We start from the raw sequence: 21,532 nt of genomic DNA, 5'->3' as shown, positions 1-21,532 counted from the left end.
TTGTAGGGTTTTCAGTTTCCAGATAGAGAACAATTTATACCTGGTTGCTTGGGCCTGACTGGATAGGTATTTCAAAATAGCACCAGCAGCCCTCAGGCCAATGCCATTTACTTCTACAGCTTATACTCCAAAATGGCTCAGCCACAGGGCCCTCTGGAATCATTTTGAAATACCAACCTCGAGAGGCAGGAATGACTAGGGATTTCTCTTCCTCCGTTTAGATTTTGTAGGCTCTATAGATGTGGTAATATGTGTCCAGGGAAAGGAGGATGCAGGCCTACAGGGTTTTGAATTTTTAAATTCCGATGTCACTTGCATTTATTCAGGGGCATTGGGCTTTGTTATGTTTTTTCTTTTTCTCATTTGTTAATTTTGTTTCAAATAAAATGAAAAAGAAAAGAAAAGAATGAAGAAAAAAGTCATTTAAGTGTACACGGTTAACATCTAAATAGCAAATGAAACTTTAATGTGGACAAGTGCAAAGTGATGCATAGGGAAAAATTCCTCAGTCTAGGCACTCACAGCTAGATTCCATATTAGAAGTCAGTTATCACTTAGGAAAAGGAATGTGGAGTCACTACGGATAATATATGGAAATCCTTACCTCCCTGTATGGCAGCAGTCAAAATGCAAATACAGTGTTATGGATTAATTTGAAAGAAGTGGATAATAAAACAGAGAATACCATAATGCCTCTGTATACTGTGAATTCATGGTTCCCCCATATTTGGAATAGGCTCCCAGAACTATCCTCAGCAGTACACATATACTTACAGAAAGTTACACATACACTGAGGAAGGTGCAACTATGCATGTACTACTGGATTTTATAAATACACACATACAGGGTAATTCTAAAAAGTACGCGCCAACAGTTACATGCTGATTACACGCATATGTCATAAGAATAATAGTGTGTACGTATGGATTGCACACATTGGCACATATATGCCAAAATTTCACCTAAGCATGCCCAATTTCCGCACACAGGACTAGATTCTATATATCATGCCTAAAAAATCAGTGCCAAAATAAAATATGCCTAGAATAAGTCTAAATTTCCACATGGTGTATAGAATACTCCGAGAGCCTGTCTATGTGACTAAATTTAGTTACGGACAGTTACAGCAAGTAAAACTTGTGGACAGTTTAGTTGCGGACAGCATCTATCAGTAGGACACAAGTTATCAAGAGAATGGATAATGACTACTCTTGTTACTCCACTTTTGTAAAGCACTCTCACCGCTAGAATTGTAGAACTCTCTCTGTCTCTCTCTCATTATTCAGTGGCTGCTGCTCTACAGATAATTACTTTATAATATCATCACCTTTAGACCCTTCTCCTTGACAACTTGTAGGATATTGCTGCTTTTCCAAATCATTTTTTTGTTGTCTTCCTCACTGGTGCTTTTGCAGTCCTGGGTTGAGGAGTATACTAGTTTCCAGACTTAATTCAAGACCCAATCTCACCCTCTAACACCTTGTTTTCCCACTAAAGCTATGTAATAATCTAATCTACACAGCCAACAAAACGTCTGGATGGCGTCTGACCACCACCAACCTGCTAGCATCACTCCAGTTGGTTTCTGGGAAGTTGTAGCTTGTGGTCTGCCTAGATTTGAGTTATATTGAGTGTCTGATTTCAAATAAGACTGTCTCCTATTTTGTCCTTACAGTAAAATAAATAAGCTTTCATAAGTAAGGCCATTAGATCATGTATTTCACAGGAAGGGTGGTGGAGGCATGGAATGGCCTCCCGGTGGAGGTTGTGGAGTCGAGGACTGTTTCAGAATTTAAAAAGGCATGTGAGATCGCTTAGGAAAAGGAAGAGTTAGAGGTTACAGAGGATGGTCAGACTGGATGGGTCACATGGCCTTTATCTGCCATCGTGTTTCTATGTTAAAATGCAAAAATACTTTGGATAGTATTTGTGTATTTTCTTATAAATAACATTCTTCAACCTCTCCCTCCTCCCAGGTCGTCCTTTGGCAGCCTGACTCTCCGGAGCACATTACGAAGAAAAAAGAAGTTCATTTCTATGTAAATGTGTCTGATGTAAGCCAGGTTAAAGACACGCTTGACCAGAATTCCATCAGCTACAGGTAGGATTCATATTTTTGTTCATAGTAAAGAAAACCTTGACAGTAAATACTAAAACTTGTAGCAAGTATAACTTTGTGCCTTTGGTCTTTTCTTCTGTTTAGCATCTTGGTTTCAGATGTGCAAACACTCGTTGAAAAACAGATGGTCAATATCACAGTTGGCCCTCGCTCTTCTGGATCTTATTATGAACAGTATCATCCTCTGGAGGAGGTAAGCCCAATCATTGCCTTCTAAATATTGCATATATTAATTATTGTTATCATTCACTGTTCATTGATACTTTATAAGGGACAGCCAAAATGATGCTGGGGTCAAAATCTGAATTTTTACTGGTACAGGCGCAGTTATCAGTTTTAACTACATTTCCTTGCAGTATTTAAGAACATAAGAATAGCCATACTGGGGCAGAACAATGGTCCATCTAGCCCAGTATCCTGTTTCCAACAGTGGCCAAGTCAGGTCACAAATGCCTGGCAGAAACCCAAATTGTAGCAACATTCCATGCTACCAATCCCAGGGCAAGCAGTTTCTTCCCCATGTCTGTCTCAATAGCAGACTATGGACTTTTTCTCCAGGAATTTGTGCAAACTTTTTTTAAACCCAGATATGCTAACCGCTGTTACCACGTCCTCTGGCAAGGAGTTCTAGAGCTTATCTATTTGCTGAGTGAAAAAATATTTCCTCCTATTTGTTTTAAAAGTATTTCCGTGTAACTTCCTTGAGTGTTCCCTAGTCTTTGTACTTTTGGAACGAGTAAAAAATCAATTTACATCTACTTGTTCTACACCACTCAGGATTTTGTAGACCTCAATCATATCCTCCCTCAGCCATCTTTTTTCCAAACTGAAAAGCCCTAACCTCTTTAGCATTTCCTCTTGCAAGAGGAATTCCATGCCCTTTATCATTTTGGTTGCTCTTCTTTGAACCTTTTCTAATTCCATTATATCTTTCTTGAGATACGGTGACCAGAACTGAACGCAATACTTGTTTTATGGAATTTAGTTTGATTTTTGTTGTTTTTATGCATTTTGTATGTATGTATATTGATTTGTATTCCTGCTTAGAATGTGAGATTTGGTGCTCATTTTCAAAGCACATAGACTTACAAACTTACATACAGGGGCATTAAAAAAAACAAAACTCTAAGTCCAAAAATCCACCTTGCTCAAAACGTTCAAAAAATATCATCCATCTCACAGTCATAACCAAACATGAAAAATGTCTAGATTTCCTGTTTTATTATGGCTGTGAGATGGGTGTTTTTGCACTGAAAACACCCAAAATGAATAGCTATTTTCCAAAGTGAACCGTCCAACTTATGAATGACAAAAAAAATAAAAATAAAAACAACAGGGACATGACCGTCTGTCTGGCATCATTTTCAAAAATATGGCAACACAGACTTTTCTGCAGAAGAGAGGAGTAGTCTAATGGTTAGTGCAGTGGCCTGCAAATGAAGAGATACAGGTTCAAAACCCCCTATAACTCTTTTTTTGTAAATGTGATCCCTCTAGGACCTGTGAAATACCTCCTATGGGTGAATGTATGCCACTTCAATAGCCTCAAATTTCAAGTTTATTCAAGTTTATTGGGGCTTATAACCCACCCATCAAATATTATCTGAGCAGGTTACAATAAAATTATGTAAGGAAGGGAGTTTGTTGACAACAAACTGCGAGGATAGGTAAATCTCTCCTAACTGCACCCTTCTTTTCCACCGCTAACTCCAGACTCTGTTCCTTTTATCTTGCTGCACCTTATGCCTGGAATAGACTTCCTGAGATGCTATGTCAAGCTCCACCTGTTTAATGTTGCTTTTGACTCCTAACTTTTCACTTGTTCGTAACCTTTATCTTGTCTTCCTCTCATCAATAGTCCCTTATCACGTGTCCTATCTGTCTCTCCTATCCTTATTCCTTATTTGTCCTGTCTGTCTGTCCTGATTTAGATTGTAAGCTCTCTTGAGCAAGGACTGTCTCTTCTTCATGTTCAATTGTGAAGCGCTGTGTACGACTGGTAGCGCTATAGAAATGATTTGTAGTAGTAGTAGTAGTAAGAAATTCAATAACTATGATAGAAAAGCTGGGAAGGGAAAGTATGGAAGGAAGGGGATTTAGTGGTTTCCAGGATGCTGCCCAGTCTAAGATGCATGAAAAGGGTTTAGTCAGTTTTAATCATAAGCATCATGGAACGATGCTTGCGGGTGTCTTATATATTTAGGTACAGTAGGTATTTTTATGTTTCTGGAAGGATCAGAATTATAAGAAAAATAAAAAACAAGAGTTATAATAGGACTTGAACATGGGTCCTTTGGTTCACAGTCCACTGCACTAACCACTAGGCTACTCCTCTGACATGCTTGTTGCTTTCTTGAGAATGGCTATAATACCTGCAGCTGACATAAAGCCTGCTTTTCCTTAAAGTTTCACTTTCTGGTAAGAGGGAGGGGGACAGTAACCAATAGAGGATTAAGGAAGGGTCATGCCTTAATCCCTCCAGTGGTCAGCTGCTCAATTAGAGTAACATTTTGTAACTTGGACGTAACTGAAACAGGTCTAGATAAAAATGTCCTTCTTTTTAGACTTGCGTGTTTCTTCCCATTCAAAAATCTCTGTTGGATGTCCTACTTTTGGGCCCTCCGTAGTCCGTCCAAACCAGAACCCTTGCTATTAGATGAACTGCAGTGTGAAATGTCCAAATTCTGACTTTCCAAAATCAGGATTTGGACTTTTTTAGCAGATGAACATTTTTTTAGGCATTTTCAGACATCTATCTGCTTTGAAAATGAGCACCATCGTAACCTATGAGATCCTTTTAGAAAGGTGCGCTGAAAAATGGCTTGCGGTAGTGTAGGCACGGGTTTTGGGTGTGCGATGATCCATTTTTTAGCGTGCCTGTAAAAAAGGCCTTTTTAAAAATTCTTGCCGAAAATGGACATGCGGCAAAATGAAAATTGCCGCGTGTCCATTTTGGGTCTGAGACCTTACCGCCAGCCATTGACCTAGCGGTAAAAACTCATGTGGTAACCGGGAGGTAATGAACTTCGCGCGCCAAATGCCACTTGGCGTGCGTCTGTTACACGCATCCGAAAATAAAAAATATTTTTCAGATGCGCATATCGGACGCACGCCAAAAATGAAATTACCGCAAGAGCCACTCAGTGATCGGGCGATAACTCCATTTTGGCGTAGACGCTTACGCAGCTTAGTAAAAGGACTCCTATGTACCTTTCCAGTATGTCTATGTGCTTTGTAAATGAGCGTCAATGTGTGTTTAAGTGTTTCCTCATTAGTAAATGGCACAGATTGGTGCTATATTTCCTTACATTCCTCTGGCCAGGTATGTTTCCAGAGCATGCTAGTTTAATCCTTAACCTCCTTAATATATGCTTGTTACATTGAAATCCCAAATAACTAGAAAACTCCATAGTATTTAAAAAAAGGCAGCAAACAGAAAAACCACTGTTACAGAATAACACCAACCACAATGGCAAAAGTCCCTCAGATTTTTTGACTGGGGAAAGACTGCAGAGAAAACCATAAAAATCATCAAAACTGATTCTACGAACAACTTCTAGCCACCAAATTATGGTAAAAAGAAAAAAATATGTATCATTGCTTGGTTTTCTTCTGAAATGGACATACTAGCTTTACATTAAGCATTTACTTAAGAACATCAAATATTTATATAAGACACTCATGTCATGCAGCTAAGGGGCCCTTTTACTAAGCTGCGTAAGCCTCTATGTGCACCCAATGTGCATCAAAATGGAGTTACCGCATGGCTCTTGCGGTAATTTTATTTTTGGGGCGCATCCGATACGTGTGGCCAAAAAATAATTTTTATTTTCTGCCACACATATCGGACACGTGCCAAGTGGCATTTGGTGTGCATAGGTCATTACCGCAACCAGTCATTACCCGGTTACCACGTGAGACTTTACTGCTAGGTCAATGGCTGGCGGTAAGGTCTCAGACCCAAAATGGACGCATGGCAATTTTCATTGTGCCGCACATCCATTTTTGGCAAAAATTTTTAAAAGGCATTTTTTGTAGGTGCACTGAAAAATAATTCTGCGTGCGCCCAAAACACGAGTCTACACTACCAAAGGCCATTTTTCAGCGCACCTTAGTAAAAGGATCCTTAAGTAAAGAATCATACTTTTATTGCCTGTTTCTTTGTAGGGACAATCTGAAGTACTATATGATGAGATTTATTTTTGACATACCAGAAATGGAATCATAGGAGCTAATATTTCAAAATGATTGGTGGTGCTCAATTCGGCACACATTCTATAAGGAACCACCTAGCTTTAGGTGGCAGGAATGCACACAAATCACCTCTTATAGAACACCAACTAGCAGAAAAGCATGCACCGTGTTTTGATGGCATATACTTTCCCAGTAGGAGATTGGGCAGAGTATGGATGGAGAATGCAAATATGCAAGTAAATTATAGTATTCTATAATTTATGCATGTTCCGGCTAACATCTAGGCGTGAGCATTTATACCAGCCATAGGGTTGGGTGTAAGTGATTTCACTCTGTAGATAGGTGTATTTTCTGCCACTTGTGCTAGTATTCTGTAAAGAAAAATAGCCACCTACTTTCCTTTAGAGAATAGGCTTTAAATAGGCACCTACTTATTCTCTTATGTTAAGTACATTGTTATAGAATTACCCTCATAATTTAGAAGGATATGGGAGGAGGGGGGCACCACTATAACAGTGCACCTTCATTCATGGTGCCCTGCACAGCTACATAGATCGCACACTCCAAAGCTAGCCTTAAGCTGAGTCAGGAGTTTATGTTTATTAAAAAGAATTTCTATTCCGCCTTTCCAGAAAGATCAAAGTGGTTTACAAACTAAAAACAAGGTAGAAAGGAACGCCAGTCATATTAAAGGACAGATTCAGACTTAGCAGAATAGCTATGCAGATCAAAATACACAAATGACTAAAACTACATAAGACTAAACAATAAGAGGTAAAATTACATGAAACAAATAAAGCTTAAAAAATAACAATCATTTAGTTAAACTAAGCTAAAAGCTGTTACTCAGTCACAGTGCACCAAATCATATATTGCTCCAGCTCTAGGAATAGGGAAAAGCCTGTTCAAAAAATTCAATTGTAAAGCTCTTTTAAATGACTTAAAAGCAAGTATTCCACAAATCGACTGGGGTAAGGAATTCCATAACCTAGGAGCCAGAAAAAAAAGATCAGAATGCTTAGTAGATTCATAGTGTGCATGGGAAGGGGTAAGAAGAACCAAGGGGTGGGCACATAGGATCCACTCCCAATATTGAGCAAACTTCTTGATTGTGTCTAGAGAGGGGTCATTTCTATTGGATTTAGCACCCCAATCATTTTGAAAAGTTGGCTCTCATGGGTGGGTATCCAGCGAGCAAAGAGATCTGGAAGGAGTGTACAGTAGATTCAAATTAGAGACATAAGATGGAATTCCAGTATGAAGAGCTTTATGGGATAAGCATAAAATCTTGAACTGAATATGTTGGCAGACTGGTAGCCAATGAAGTGATTTTAACAGAGTAGAGCAGTGATCAAAACAATTAGCATTACAGAGAAATCGGGCAGCAAGGTCTGTAACCATTTGATCTCTGTTAAAGGCCTGCCTAAGCTGCATTATGATAATCCAAATGACAGATTATAAATGCATGTACCAACATATGCATCGCTGGAAAATCCAATAAGTTTCTTCAAAGGGTGTAGCCTACGAAGAGCTAGAAATCTGGATTGTAGCACTTTTGATACCTGTTTATGAAATGAGAGAAAGGTATCAAATATTACACTTAAATAAGGGGTCAAAGTGAAAAGGGGTGGAAAGTCAAAGTGAACTGGGACTACTGAGGGGCGAATAGAACAATCTGTCAACCAACAGGCTGTTTTTTCCGTGGTTGAGAACCAATTTATGATCATTGAGCCAAGTTGCCTTTGTTCTTAGACATAATTGAAGGTTGTGAAAATCTGGAGACAAAAGAACAACCAGAAAAACTAATAGATTATCATCGGCATAAATATATGAGAATATGCTATATTATTGAATTATTGTTATTAAAGGATTAATAAAAATATTATAAAGTAATGGTGAAAGAAAAGAACTCTTGGGGAACACCACAGGGGGAAGTACGGGTTGTTGAACTAGATTATTCCTGCTCAGCTTAGAGGGAACAGTGGAAGTGGGGGAGGTTGAAAGTTCACCTAGAGCAGTGTTTTCCAAGTCCAGTCCTGGAGTACCCCTTGCCAGTCAGGTTTTCAGGATATCCACAATGAATATGCATGAAATAGATTTGCATATAATGGAAGCAGGGTATGCACATCAAGCTCATGCATATTCATTGCGGATATCCTGAAAACCTGAGCAAGGGGTACTCCAGGACCAGACTTAGGAATACTGACCTACAGCGCCCAATGCCCTTACACTGGATCTGATTACTAACAGGCAGCCTTGCATGAAAAAACTGTTCATTTAACAGAAAGCTTACCTACTATGTATTGAAGAGTATTTCAAAACCAAAAACTCTCCTGGTGCCAGTTATACATTTGACTGCTAAGTATTTATTTTGGAAACGCTTGATAGCACAGTATTTGCTCTGTGTCTGTGAGTTTCTTTAAGAAAATATGTGTATAACCAAACATTTTGAAACCATCGTGGATGAAGGAATCACTTTGTATAGTAATTTGCTGGAAATCTGTAGATTTATTCCTGGATGGAGCAAATGACAGCAAGACACCCCGAACTCCTTCAGCAAATATTCATTGGGTCTTCTGCAGAGAAACGTCCGATTCACATTTTGAAGGTACAGTCAAGGTTTCTTCTCTTATTTGTAACTTTAGAATTATAATGAGACCTCTCGATGAGTACAACTATTTAATCTGTATGGTATAGAATAACAGAGATATGCTCCTAATTTAGGTGCATACATTTGCACTACATTTCAGTTGATGCAAATGGCCACTCCTAAATATAGGCGCAATTACCGGGTATATGCGCTACTCTATAAACTGCAACTAATTTTAAACACAGCATACATTATAGCGCTTTTTCAGCGCTGATGTTTTTTTGGCACCATATTTACAATCTAGCCCTTTGTATCCCAAACCCATGTTTCTGTTACTGGCTGAGCATTTCTGAAAACTGGTTTCTCATGTCAGAGACCTTCCAACTTACTCATACTTTGATCATTGCCTGAACATCTTAAGCTATGTATTTGTAAAATGTACTACTACCATATTCACCTGTGATCTAGGCGGCGCACAACAACTATAAACGCCTTGCTTTGATAACAGGATACCTATGTGAAAGGCCAAAAAAGTGCTTGTTAAGTGCCTATCGGGCTCATTTTTAAAAGAGAAAAACACCTAAAAAGTGGCAAAAAGCATCATTTGGACGTTTTTCTCACAAAAACATCCAAATCAGTATTTTCGAAACCTATTTTTAGACATTTTTCTATGAAGTCCATCAGAAGTACGTCCAAATCTCAAGGGGGCCTTTCAGGGGCCTTTCAGGTCGGGATGGGTGTTCCTAAGACTTAGACATTTTTCAGCCATAATGGAACAAAACAAAAACATCCAGGACTAAAACTTAGACATTTTGAGCTACATCTGTTTTTATAATGAATAAGGCAGAAAAAGGTGCCTTAAACCCAGTGGTCACTAACCCCCTTCCACCCCCCCAAAAATGTGATGAAAAACATTACTTGCCAGCCTTTATGCTAACTTCAGATGTTATACTCAGGTCTATTAGAATAGCATGCAGGTCCCTGGAGTAGTGTAGTAGTGGTGCAATGCACTGCAGACAGGTGGACCCAGGCTCCTACCTCCCCCTACCTGTTACACTTGTGGAAGAAACTGTGAGCTCTCCAAAACTCTCCAGAAACCCACTGTACCCACAATTAGGTGCCCCTCTTCACCCGTAAGGGCTATGGTAGTGGTGTACAGTTAGGGGTACTGGTTTTTTTTTGGGGGGGGTTGGGGGGCTCAGCAGACAAGGTAAGGGAGCAATTGTGCAATGTGTACCTAGAAACTTTTTATGAAGTCCACTGCAGTGCCCCCTAGAGTGCCCTATTGATGTCTTGGGATGTAAGGGGGACCAGTCTACTAAAAATACTGGCTCCTCCTACATCCCAATGGTTTGATTTTGTGCATTTTGCACTTGGACGGGTTTTTTTTTCAAAAATGGACCCCCCCCCCCCAAAAAAAAAAAAAAACTGTCCAAATCACAAAATATCCAAAAAACAGAACATCCAAATCATTTTCAAAAAAAAAGATAGATGTTTTTCTTTTTCGAAAATTACTTTCTTTCCTTTATAGATTTTGGATGTTTTTTGCAAACCGTCCAAAGTCAGACTTAGACGTCATATCGGAAATGCACTTCCACGTAGCCTTATGAAATAGGCTTATATCTGTCTATGAAATAAGCTCCCCAACCAGCCCCAAGAACATAAAAATACAAACACACACGTTCATCCCTTCTCTGAAGGTGGTATAAATGTGTTCATATAAGGAGTAGATTCAGTAAATGCAGTTTACTGCATCAGCTCCCAAAGTTAACCACTTTAATATGTGCTGGCAGAGGGAAAGGGGAAAAGCTGTTGCTCAACTTGAGTTTTTCAAAGGGTTCTAGCATGAGAAAAGTCAAACAAAAAGTCACGTATGTTTTTAGTTATACAAGTATGGACTAGATTTGAAGGTATCTGTAATGCTTCTGAATTAGATTCATGTAATCCCAAAAATATAGGAGTGGAGCGGGATCTCAAAAGTTTAGTTAAAAGGTCACCTATTTCCAAGCAAAATCCACTATATTTATCTAATCCAAGAGAAACATTTGTCTGTCCTGCTTTCATAAACCTCGAAGGAACTTCTATACTCCTGTCTTTGCCTCAGAGACAGGAGTAGCCTTCTGGAGGTCTCCTGGAGGGTGGACCCTTGCCCCCCAAGGCAGAACCCCAGGCAAGAAAAACTCTGGCTACTAAATAAGTATTAAACATAATAAATGTTTATTCAAATAGTTAAAGAAGCCAATCAGTAATTATTGAAATATTAACAAATAAAATCCCAATAGAGTATAATATGTAGCAAATAAAAACAGAGTTTACCCTGGGAGCTGTCAATATGTCCACCTGCTAGTGGACACACTGAGGCTCGCCATCCTCAGTTCTGTTTCCTCTTAAATACGCTTTTTCTTCCTTTCTTCAGTATCTTAATTATAATTACCCTTCCTTCCTTCCTAATGAATATGCATCTTTCCAGAACATTCTGTTTCCTTTTATGATGAATCCTGTTCCAGCACTTTCTACTATCTTCCAACTTCTATCATTTATTCCTAATTGTATGGACAGTTTAAAGCCTGTCATATAAAGCATAAGTTTGCATTAGATAATGGTTAAAGTCACCATTATAGTGTCCACACCCTCTTGCTAGAGTTACAATTTTACCCACGCCCACTTACTTCTCCTTTTGATTGTTTATCAGGATACTGCAGGTGTCCTTAGTCATAGGAGTCTCTGGGGCTCATTTTCAAAGCACTTAGACTTACAAAGTTCCATAGGTTGCTATATAACTTTATAAGTCTAAGTGCTTTTAAAATATGCCTCAAAGTCTCTTAGTTGCTGACCAGCAACTTATCACAAGTTAGCATAGGCCAAATGTCAAACCACAAATTTCTACTGCCTTAGGAGGGTAGTTACCACAAAAAAAAATACATTTCTAGCTGTCTTGCAAGTCCAAATCTGCTCCCAGCTTAAGAAATGCAAAATAGCTATATTAAAATAAAAACTAGAAATATGTACTGTATGTTTTGCACCTTGCCATGTCCTCTGTGATATACACTCCTTCTAGGTATTATTTAGTTTAGGCAGTCGAATGCCAATCTTCTTGGAAAACCGTTTCAAGTTAGAGGTATGGGAGAAGGTGGGCTTCAACTATTCCTCTTCTCTCTAAGTTCTGCATTTCACTTCCAGTCTGAAATGCTCATGAAGCACATTTGTTCTTTCTCAGCTGTCTGGTAAAGAAAAAAGTGCAACAGCTGCCATATGGCTAGACTGTGGGATCCACGCCAGGGAATGGATTGCACCTGCTTTTTGCCAGTGGTTCATTGGGCATGTAAGTATATTACTAAATATTATATTCCTTCATGCGAGGTTAAACAAATGATTGCATATGTTACCGAGTTTCTGGTTTTATTAGAAATGTACTGTCCAACCTATCAGAGCAGGTGTCTAGGTGGTATACAGGCTAAAAACATAAAACAGATACAAACAGGGGACCGGGGTGATATGATACAGACATTCAAATATTTGAAAGGTATGAATCCGCAAACGAACCTTTTCCGGAGATGGGAAGGCGGTAGAACGAGAGGACATGAAATGAGATTGAAGGGGGGCAGACAAGAAAAATGTCAGGAAGTATTTTTTCACGGAGAGAGTGGTGGATGCTTGGAATGCCCTCCCGCGAGAGGTGGTGGAGAGGAAAACGGTAACAGAATTCAAACGTGCGTAGGATAAACATAAAGGAATCCTGCTCAGAAGGAAGGGATCCCCAGAAGCTTAGCCGGTGGTGGGAGGCAGGGCTGGTGGTTGGGAGGTGGGGATAGTGCTGGGCAGACTTATACGGTCTGTGCCAGAGCCGATGGTGGGAGGCGGGAATAGTGCTGGGCAGACTTATACGGTCTGTACCCTGAAAAAGACAGGTACAAATCAAGGTAAGGTATACACAAAAAATGGCACATGTGAGTTTATCTTGTTGGGCAGACTGGGTGGACCGTGCAGGTCTTTTTCTGCCGTCATCTACTATGTTACTATGTTATATCGACAATACAAAATACAAGAGGGAAGAGGGCAGAACAACAATATCTTGATAGGAAAGAGGGGAGAAGGGGAAAAAAAGGAAGGTGGAGCATTAAATCTCATCGTCAGTCGGACTCACCCGCCTCGGTTTCTTACTCCTCCAGGGCTCTCAAGAGCTTCTTATTTTCCTGTTTGATCTTACAGCTATGGACCAAAGTACTTTTTAGCCTTCACCACGGGTCCAGTTTCCATTAGCAACATACTGATCAGACAGTTAGAAATAGAGGGGTCAATATTCAATGGTACTTATCCAGGTATGAATGTCTCCGAACCACATAAGTCCTGCTAACCGGATCCGTACCTGGATTTTCAGCAGCATTATTGAGATAATACCAATGAATATCTAGTTAGATCACCTCCGCTCTGTCAAGTTAGTGCTGTGCTGGTCAGAGAGGGAAGTTTTGAGTGGAACAGATTTCAGTGCGCTGATCGAGTAACTGGCCAGATAAAGGGGTATGTTTACTAAAGGGCATTAGGAACTGCAGTTGACACGGATTTTAGCATATGTTAACTACAAATCTAACACTTTTTTTTTGGGGGGGGGGGGAATGTTTTATGCAGGTTGTGTGTTAATGTAGTCATTAGCGTGCTTTAATTTCAAGGTTTTAATACGGCAGCAGTTAGTGGTGAATTCTATGTATGGCACCAAAAAAGCGCTATTCTATAAGCCAAGCTTAAAGTTAGGTGTGGTTTATAGAATAGCGCTTATGCCCAGGAATCGCACCTGACTTTAGGCATGGCCATTTGCACCAACTGAAATGTGGTACAAATGTACGTGCCTAAATTAGACATGTATCCCCCCTTATTCCATAACAACATGCATAAATGCTAGGAACACCCCCTATTCCGCCCATGACTCTCCGATGTCCATGCACCTTTTATTACTCCACACCTAAATTTACATGCATAAATTCCAATTAAATCTAATTAGTGGCAATAATTGCTTGCTAAAAAAAGCCAAAAATTGGTGCTAATGAGCTTATTATTCAATTAAACGGCACACAGAAATTGAGCGTGCACCCAAATGTATGCTTGCAATTTTTGGTGACTTTTATAGAATTAATTTTCTCTTTGCTTCATGTACAATTTCTCGTTCATAATAGATTTTCAAAACATTAAACATCCATAGTTATCCCAGTATGTTGGATTCTTACAACAAATTACTTTCTTATGCATTATTCTGTGTTATATATCCAATACTGTTTATTGTAAGCCACATTGAACTCAAACTTGTTTGGGATAATGTGGGATATAAATATCACAAATAAATAAATAAAGTAGGGGGTTAGCGACTCCTATGTGATTTAGCATTAACTGAGCTGATTTCCCACTAGCGCGCATTAAGAAGGACATGCTACCAGGATTATGTTTCCATGCGCATGCCACACTCACATCACGCCTTCTCCAAAAATAATTCCCTAACAGGTATATTACCGCAGAACATTTTAACGCACTCATACAGTAACCCTATTAGCTCACATTAAGAGCTTAACGCTCTATAATAAACATACCCCAAAGTTGGGATAAAGTTAGGACATCATTTTTTCTGTCCTATTATCTATCTGGTTACTGGTCTGATCACTGGTACATGGTTAAATAGTGCCGTTCAACATATACTCAAATATACAGTGGTGGAAATAAGTATTTGATCCCTTGCTGATTTTGTAAGTTTGCCCACTGACAAAGACATGAGCAGCCCATAATTGAAGGGTAGGTTATTGGTAACAGTGAGAGATAGCACATCACAAATTAAATCCGGAAAATCACATTGTGGAAAGTATATGAATTTATTTGCATTCTGCAGAGGGAAATAAGTATTTGATCCCCCACCAACCAGTAAGAGATCTGGCCCCTACAGACCAGGTAGATGCTCCAAATCAACTCGTTACCTGCATGACAGACAGCTGTCAGCAATGGTCACCTGTATGAAAGACACCTGTCCACAGACTCAGTGAATCAGTCAGACTCTAACCTCTACAAAATGGCCAAGAGCAAGGAGCTGTCTAAGGATGTCAGGGACAAGATCATACACCTGCACAAGGCTGGAATGGGCTACAAAACCATCAGTAAGACGCTGGGCGAGAAGGAGACAACTGTTGGTGCCATAGTAAGAAAATGGAAGAAGTACAAAATGACTGTCAATCGACAAAGATCTGGGGCTCCACGCAAAATCTCACCTCGTGGGGTATCCTTGATCATGAGGAAGGTTAGAAATCAGCCTACAACTACAAGGGGGGAACTTGTCAATGATCTCAAGGCAGCTGGGACCACTGTCACCACGAAAACCATTGGTAACACATTACGACATAACGGATTGCAATCCTGCAGTGCCCGCAAGGTCCCCCTGCTCCGGAAGGCACATGTGACGGCCCGTCTGAAGTTTGCCAGTGAACACCTGGATGATGCCGAGAGTGATTGGGAGAAGGTGCTGTGGTCAGATGAGACAAAAATTGAGCTCTTTGGCATGAACTCAACTCGCCGTGTTTGGAGGAAGAGAAATGCTGCCTATGACCCAAAGAACACCGTCCCCACTGTCAAGCATGGAGGTGGAAATGTTATGTTTTGGGGGTGTTTCTCTGCTAAGGGCACAGGACTACTTCACCGCATCAATGGGAGAATGGATGGGGCCATGTACCGTACAATTCTGAGTGACAACCTCCTTCCCTCCGCCAGGGCCTTAAAAATGGGTCGTGGCTGGGTCTTCCAGCACGACAATGACCCAAAACATACAGCCAAGGCAACAAAGGAGTGGCTCAGGAAGAAGCACATTAGGGTCATGGAGTGGCCTAGCCAGTCACCAGACCTTAATCCCATTGAAAACTTATGGAGGGAGCTGAAGCTGCGAGTTGCCAAGCGACAGCCCAGAACTCTTAATGATTTAGAGATGATCTGCAAAGAGGAGTGGACCAAAATTCCTCCTGACATGTGTGCAAACCTCATCATCAACTACAGAAGACGTCTGACCGCTGTGCTTGCCAACAAGGGTTTTGCCACCAAGTATTAGGTCTTGTTTGCCAGAGGGATTAAATACTTATTTCCCTCTGCAGAATGCAAATAAATTCATATACTTTCCACAATGTGATTTTCCGGATTTAATTTGTGATGTGCTATCTCTCACTGTTACCAATAACCTACCCTTCAATTATGGGCTGCTCATGTCTTTGTCAGTGGGCAAACTTACAAAATCAGCAAGGGATCAAATACTTATTTCCACCACTGTACAATACCAGCCAGTATCTCGATATCAGTACTGAATATCAGATTTAAAAACAGCCCATGGCAGCCAACATTTAAAAAACTAATGACTGCTGCAGCCTAAATATTGGGGGGAACGGTACCTGGGCTAGAATAACTATAAAGTTGTTTTACATCCAACAGATTTAAAGTTCATGGTAGTAAGACTTTCCTGAAAACCACTTGAGCACTTATGATTATCAGATTAACCATGCTGAAACTTTTGTCAATTAGCTACCCATCCAGAACGTTCTATTTTTGAAGGTATCTTTAATAAACTGTAGAATATGTCTGAATGAAAATAACCATGTTGTAGCTTCTGAGGGGCAAAAAACTGCCACTCTCTCTATTTTTTTTTGTTCTTTAGGCAACAGAATTCTATGAAAAGGATAAACAGATGATGAAAATTCTAAAAGATCTCGACTTCTATGTGTTACCCGTGATGAATGTAGATGGCTATGAGTACACATGGACTACTGTAGGTATACTAATCCTGACAGAAGAGATAATGTTGCACTCATGTCTTGGAACTTGATTCACCTACATCATAAGTTTCAGCCCCTTAGACTGAGCCAAACAGCAGCAGCTGTAACATCTCATACTCATCTGAATAAAGACACTCAGAATGACCTGAAATAAACATTTGAATTACATAGGACTCACCACAGATACTTCACTAATTTCTACCACTTTGCCCACACCCCATCTATGAGGCTGACTCATATATATTCATCCTTTTTCACCTCATGCCTAAATATATTTACTCAGTTTTAACATAAGAGAAGCTCAGGGCTACAACTCTGCTGCCACCTCGCAATCAGCATACTTTTGATACTGTAAAAATCTTTTCTAGGAAGTCTTCCTCTATCTGATCCTCATCTTTAATGCTATAGACAAATTATCCTAAAAAACTGGTAACACCCATCACATATTTATTTATTTTACATTTTAAAGTTACCCCTATAAAAGAAGCTTTTAAAGGGCCAGTGCCACCTTTCCAAGTCAATTTAAGGTTATCAATAGAAATCAAACAAAATAAAACATGGAAAAGAAAATAAGATGATACCTTTTTTATTGGACATAACTTAATACATTTCTTGATTAGCTTTCGAAGGTTGCCCTTCTTCCTCAGATCGGAAATAAGCAAATGTGCTAGCTGACAGTGTATATAAGTGAAAACATTCAAGCATTACTATGACAGTCTGACAGGGTGGGAGGAGGGGGGTGGGTAGGAAGTATGCATGGGGACATCAAAGCATATCATTGATATTCTAACAGGATGGGTGTGGATAGGTGAGGGGAGGGTGATCAACAGAGACATACAGCTTTATGGTTTATAATGGGCTAGGAACCCCAGATCCTTGTTAAGTCCTTTCTGTTGGGTGTTAAAATATTCAATCATTCTGACTTCAAAGGTCTTACGTTCTTGTATGGTTTTAAAGTTACCTTTCAGGATTCTCACTGTGAAGTCACTGGTACAGTGTCCTGGTCCTGTAAAATGTTGACCAACAGGCGTGGGAACCCTGCTGGCACCAGTATTGTTCATGTGATGTCTATGTAAATTGAATCTTGTCTTAAGCATCTGGCCTGTTTCTCCAATATAGCATCCTTCGTTACATTTTTTAAACTGAATGATATATACCACATTGGAAGATGAGCAAGTGAAAGATCCCTTTATGTTGAATATCTTTCCTTTGTGGATGACTGTGGGGTCCTGTGAAATATTTTGGCATAGTTTGCAACTGGATAAATTACAGGGAAGTGTGCCCTTCTGTTCCTTTTCAGTCTGTGATGGAAGTTTACTTCTGATTAGCTTGTGTTTTAAATTGGGTGGCTGTCGGAAGGCCAGTACTGGTGGGGATGGGAATATCGCTTTCAGTAATTCATCCTCCTGGAGTATAGGTTGTAGATCTCTTATGATTTTCCTCAGTTTTTCCAGCTCTGGATTGTATGTCACTACAAGCGGGATTCTGTCTGTGGATTTTTTCTTTTTGTACTGTAGCAGATTCTCCCTGGGTGTTTTGAGGGAGGAGGCAATATTCTTGGAGATTATTTTGGGGTTGTAGTCTTTCTGTTTGAAGGATTCAGTCAGGCTTTTAAGGTGTCTGTCTCTGTCCCCTGGGTCAGAGCAGATACGGTGGTATCTTGTGGCTTGGCTGTAAATGATGGATCTTTTTGTATGTGAAGGATGGAAGCTGGAGTTGTGGAGGTAGCTGCATCTGTCTGTGGGTTTCTTGTATATAGATGTTTGTATACAGCCATCACTGATTGAGACCGTGGTGTCCAAAAAATTGACTTTTTCTGGGGAGTAGTCAATTTTGAATCTGATTGTAGGATGGTATGTATTGAAGGCAGAATAAAATTGTTTCAGAGTTTCTTCACCCTCCGTCCAAATCATAAAAATGTCATCGATGTACCGGTAGTATTTTAGAGGTTTGGTCTGGTGTGTATTCAGAAATGTCTCTTCCAGCTCAGCCATAAAAAGGTTGGCATATTGGGGTGCTGTCCTGGTGCCCATCGCAGTGCCCATTATTTGCAGATAGATATCATTGTTAAAGTGGAAGTAGTTGTGAGTTAAAATGAATTTGATTAATTTTGTAATAGTTTCTGGTGAGTATTGATGGTCCAGTGTGGATTTTTTTTAGGAATCTTCCACATGCAGCTATGCCATCCGCATGTGGAATGTTGCTGTATAGTGATTCTACATCCATCGTGACCAGAAGGGTGTTAGGTGGTAGTTGCTTGATATTTTTCAATTTATTCAGAAAGTCTGTGGTGTCTTGTATGAAGCTGTTAGTTTTGTTTTCACTTATATACACTGTCAGCTAGCACATTTGCTTATTTCCGATCTGAGGAAGAAGGGCAACCTTCGAAAGCTAATCAAGAAATGTATTAAGTTATGTCCAATAAAAAAGGTATCATCTTATTTTCTTTTCCATGTTTTATTTTGTTTGATTTCTATTGATAACCTTAAGAGTGGACTAACACGGCTACCACACTCCTCTACTCAAGTCAATTTAACAATGCTCACCTTTGAAAAATGCTTTTCATTCCCTAATGACTAAACATTCCTATAGAACATAGACAGTATGGGGCTGATATTCAGAATGTTTCATTAAGAAACTGAGCCCCGGCCTTCTTTTGTGGTAGCTGCTGCTGCTGCTGGCGTCAGGCTTGGTGATATCTGCTGCATTTTGTCACATGGCTGAACAAAAAAAAGAGAAACAAAGATGACCACTTTATCCATTCTGTAAAACCTGCATAGCCATCTATAATAGGTATCTTAAACACCTTGACCATAATAATAATGATCATGATAGTGAAATTTATATACTGCTATAACCACAAAGTTCTAAGCAGTTCACAACAATCAATTAGAAACCAGGACAAAGACCTGAGAATTACAGCAAATTAACCCCTTGTTTACAAAGCCACACTAGTGGCTCTCGGTTCAGCAATGCCGACATAGCCCCTTCAGAGTGAATGGGCTGTGTCGGCATTACCACTAGCATGGCTTTGTAAGCAAGGGGTCAGTGTCCAACAGAAGCACTGAAATTATTTATACAATGATCTGGAAGAAAAGAAGGAACATAAATTATCCGAGTGGATGAAGCTGGAAACATATAAAATTTCTATTTAATAATTACTCCAAAATGTATTCCTATTAAAAAAAAAAAAGTTGAACTCACAAAATGAAGAGTAGCCCCATGAAATGGAGCTGTTATTTTTCCTTCAATGAACCATCACAGTTTAATTTAAAACCTCTCAAAACCTCTTAAAACCTCAAGATCATAGTCATAGCAAAATAAAAACGTGATACTTAACTTTGTTGAATCATTCATATCATCAATATATTTTTTCTTCACTCAAGCCACTAGTTTCACTCCGCAAAAGGGTTCTGTAGGAATAACTCTCCCTAATCAAAAAGTGAAATGTACTTCAAAACCAAGGAAAAAAACATTTCAAGACCTTTTTGTAAAAAGAGTGTTATAATAAGGAGAAAAACAATTTCAAAGAGAGAAGCTTCAAAAGTGCACCCATACCTGCACCATCCAATATGTCTCCTCAGCAAGTGAAAACCCCAGCACACGCACTCATGCATAGAAAAAAATTCAAATGAAGAAAGAAACAAAGTCTGATGTTAGCTCATCAATATAAACCATCACTTAAAGAAACTAATGCTATTCAATTTTAACATTTAAACACACCTTCATTAAGGGGCCCTTTTACTAAAAGGTGGTAGGGCTATTGCCGGAGTTGCACGCAGTGAATCGGCCCTACCGCTGGGCTCACCCAAGAGCCCGGCGGCGGTTCCAGTTCTAGAAAATAGTTCACAGAGGGAGGAGCAAGTGAGGAGCATGGCCATGTCCAGCATTCATGTGCGCAGCTTACCATAATGCAAAGTCCCACATTTAGGCACGTGCACTTACACCTGGTATAAGTGAGTGTACCTAAAAGCAGGTGCGTAGATGCCGATCTACGCTAGTATTCTATAAGAACTGCTCTTATAGAATAGGCTCACAGCAGGGGCAGACTGACCATTAGGGCAACCGGGCATTGCCCGAGGGCCCAGAGGCTCTGGTCAGATGCCCGCTGGTGATCTAGTGGCCTCTGCAGGGAGGAACATGCTCTTTCCTGCCCGGCCCACTGGACTTTCGCTATCCCCCCCCCTCCGCCCCGCACCACCATATTTTAAAAATGGCGGCCGAGACTCCCTGCGGAAGTTTCACAAGACTGTCGAGACCGCAAGACTACCGCGGGACGTCTCGGCTGCTATTTTGAAAACACGGTGGCACCAGCAGGTGGGGGAATAGCGCCAGCGCAGCAGGCAGGAAAGAGCATGCTCCCTCTCCTGCAGGGGCCACCAGACCGGGGTAGTGGGGGCGTTGGCTGCGGCGGCAGGGGGTGTGTCGGTCAGCAGCCGGGCGGGAGGCCCAGACCGCCCACAGTGCCCAGGGTCCCAGACCACCTTCAGTCTGCCCCTGGCTCACAGCCTATGTAAGTTGGGCGCCTATATTGTAGCACCCAGTTATAGAATTCCCCCTCACCCCCACACTGCTTAGTTCTTTAAAAGTTAGTGAACCAAGTTGGAGCCTCCTATCTTTGCACTGCTGTTTCTGAGAACACATGGAGGGGCATAATTGAACGCGAACGCCCATCTCCATGGGTGTCTATGTCCAAAAACGGGTATGTGAAGAGGCGGGACAGACCGTATTATCGAAAAAGATGGGCGTCCATCTTTCGTTTCGAAAATATGGTTTGGACGGACCAAATGCCATGGATTTGGTCCTTTCTGAGATGGGCGTGGTTTTTTTTTTTTTAGCGATAA

The 21,532-nt window shown here is 40.3% G+C and overlaps 1 protein-coding gene across 1 annotated transcript in view; it reads left to right on the top strand.

The window, feature by feature from the left end:
• Nucleotides 1-21,532, top strand: part of CPB2 (carboxypeptidase B2) — a 53,555-nt gene that overhangs the window by 17,471 nt on the left and 14,552 nt on the right. Inside the window, exons 3-7 of the mRNA XM_030200506.1 lie at nucleotides 1,978-2,102; nucleotides 2,205-2,313; nucleotides 8,821-8,922; nucleotides 12,122-12,226; nucleotides 16,571-16,681. Coding sequence (XP_030056366.1) covers nucleotides 1,978-2,102; nucleotides 2,205-2,313; nucleotides 8,821-8,922; nucleotides 12,122-12,226; nucleotides 16,571-16,681 — 552 coding nt within the window. The remainder of the gene's footprint in view (nucleotides 1-1,977; nucleotides 2,103-2,204; nucleotides 2,314-8,820; nucleotides 8,923-12,121; nucleotides 12,227-16,570; nucleotides 16,682-21,532) is intronic.

The sequence above is a fragment of the Microcaecilia unicolor genome, chromosome 4 (genome assembly GCF_901765095.1).
Source record: "Microcaecilia unicolor chromosome 4, aMicUni1.1, whole genome shotgun sequence".
NCBI lineage: Eukaryota > Metazoa > Chordata > Amphibia > Gymnophiona > Siphonopidae > Microcaecilia > Microcaecilia unicolor.
Note: the sequence above shows the minus strand (reverse complement) of the source record. Positions and strands in the feature narration are given on the sequence as shown.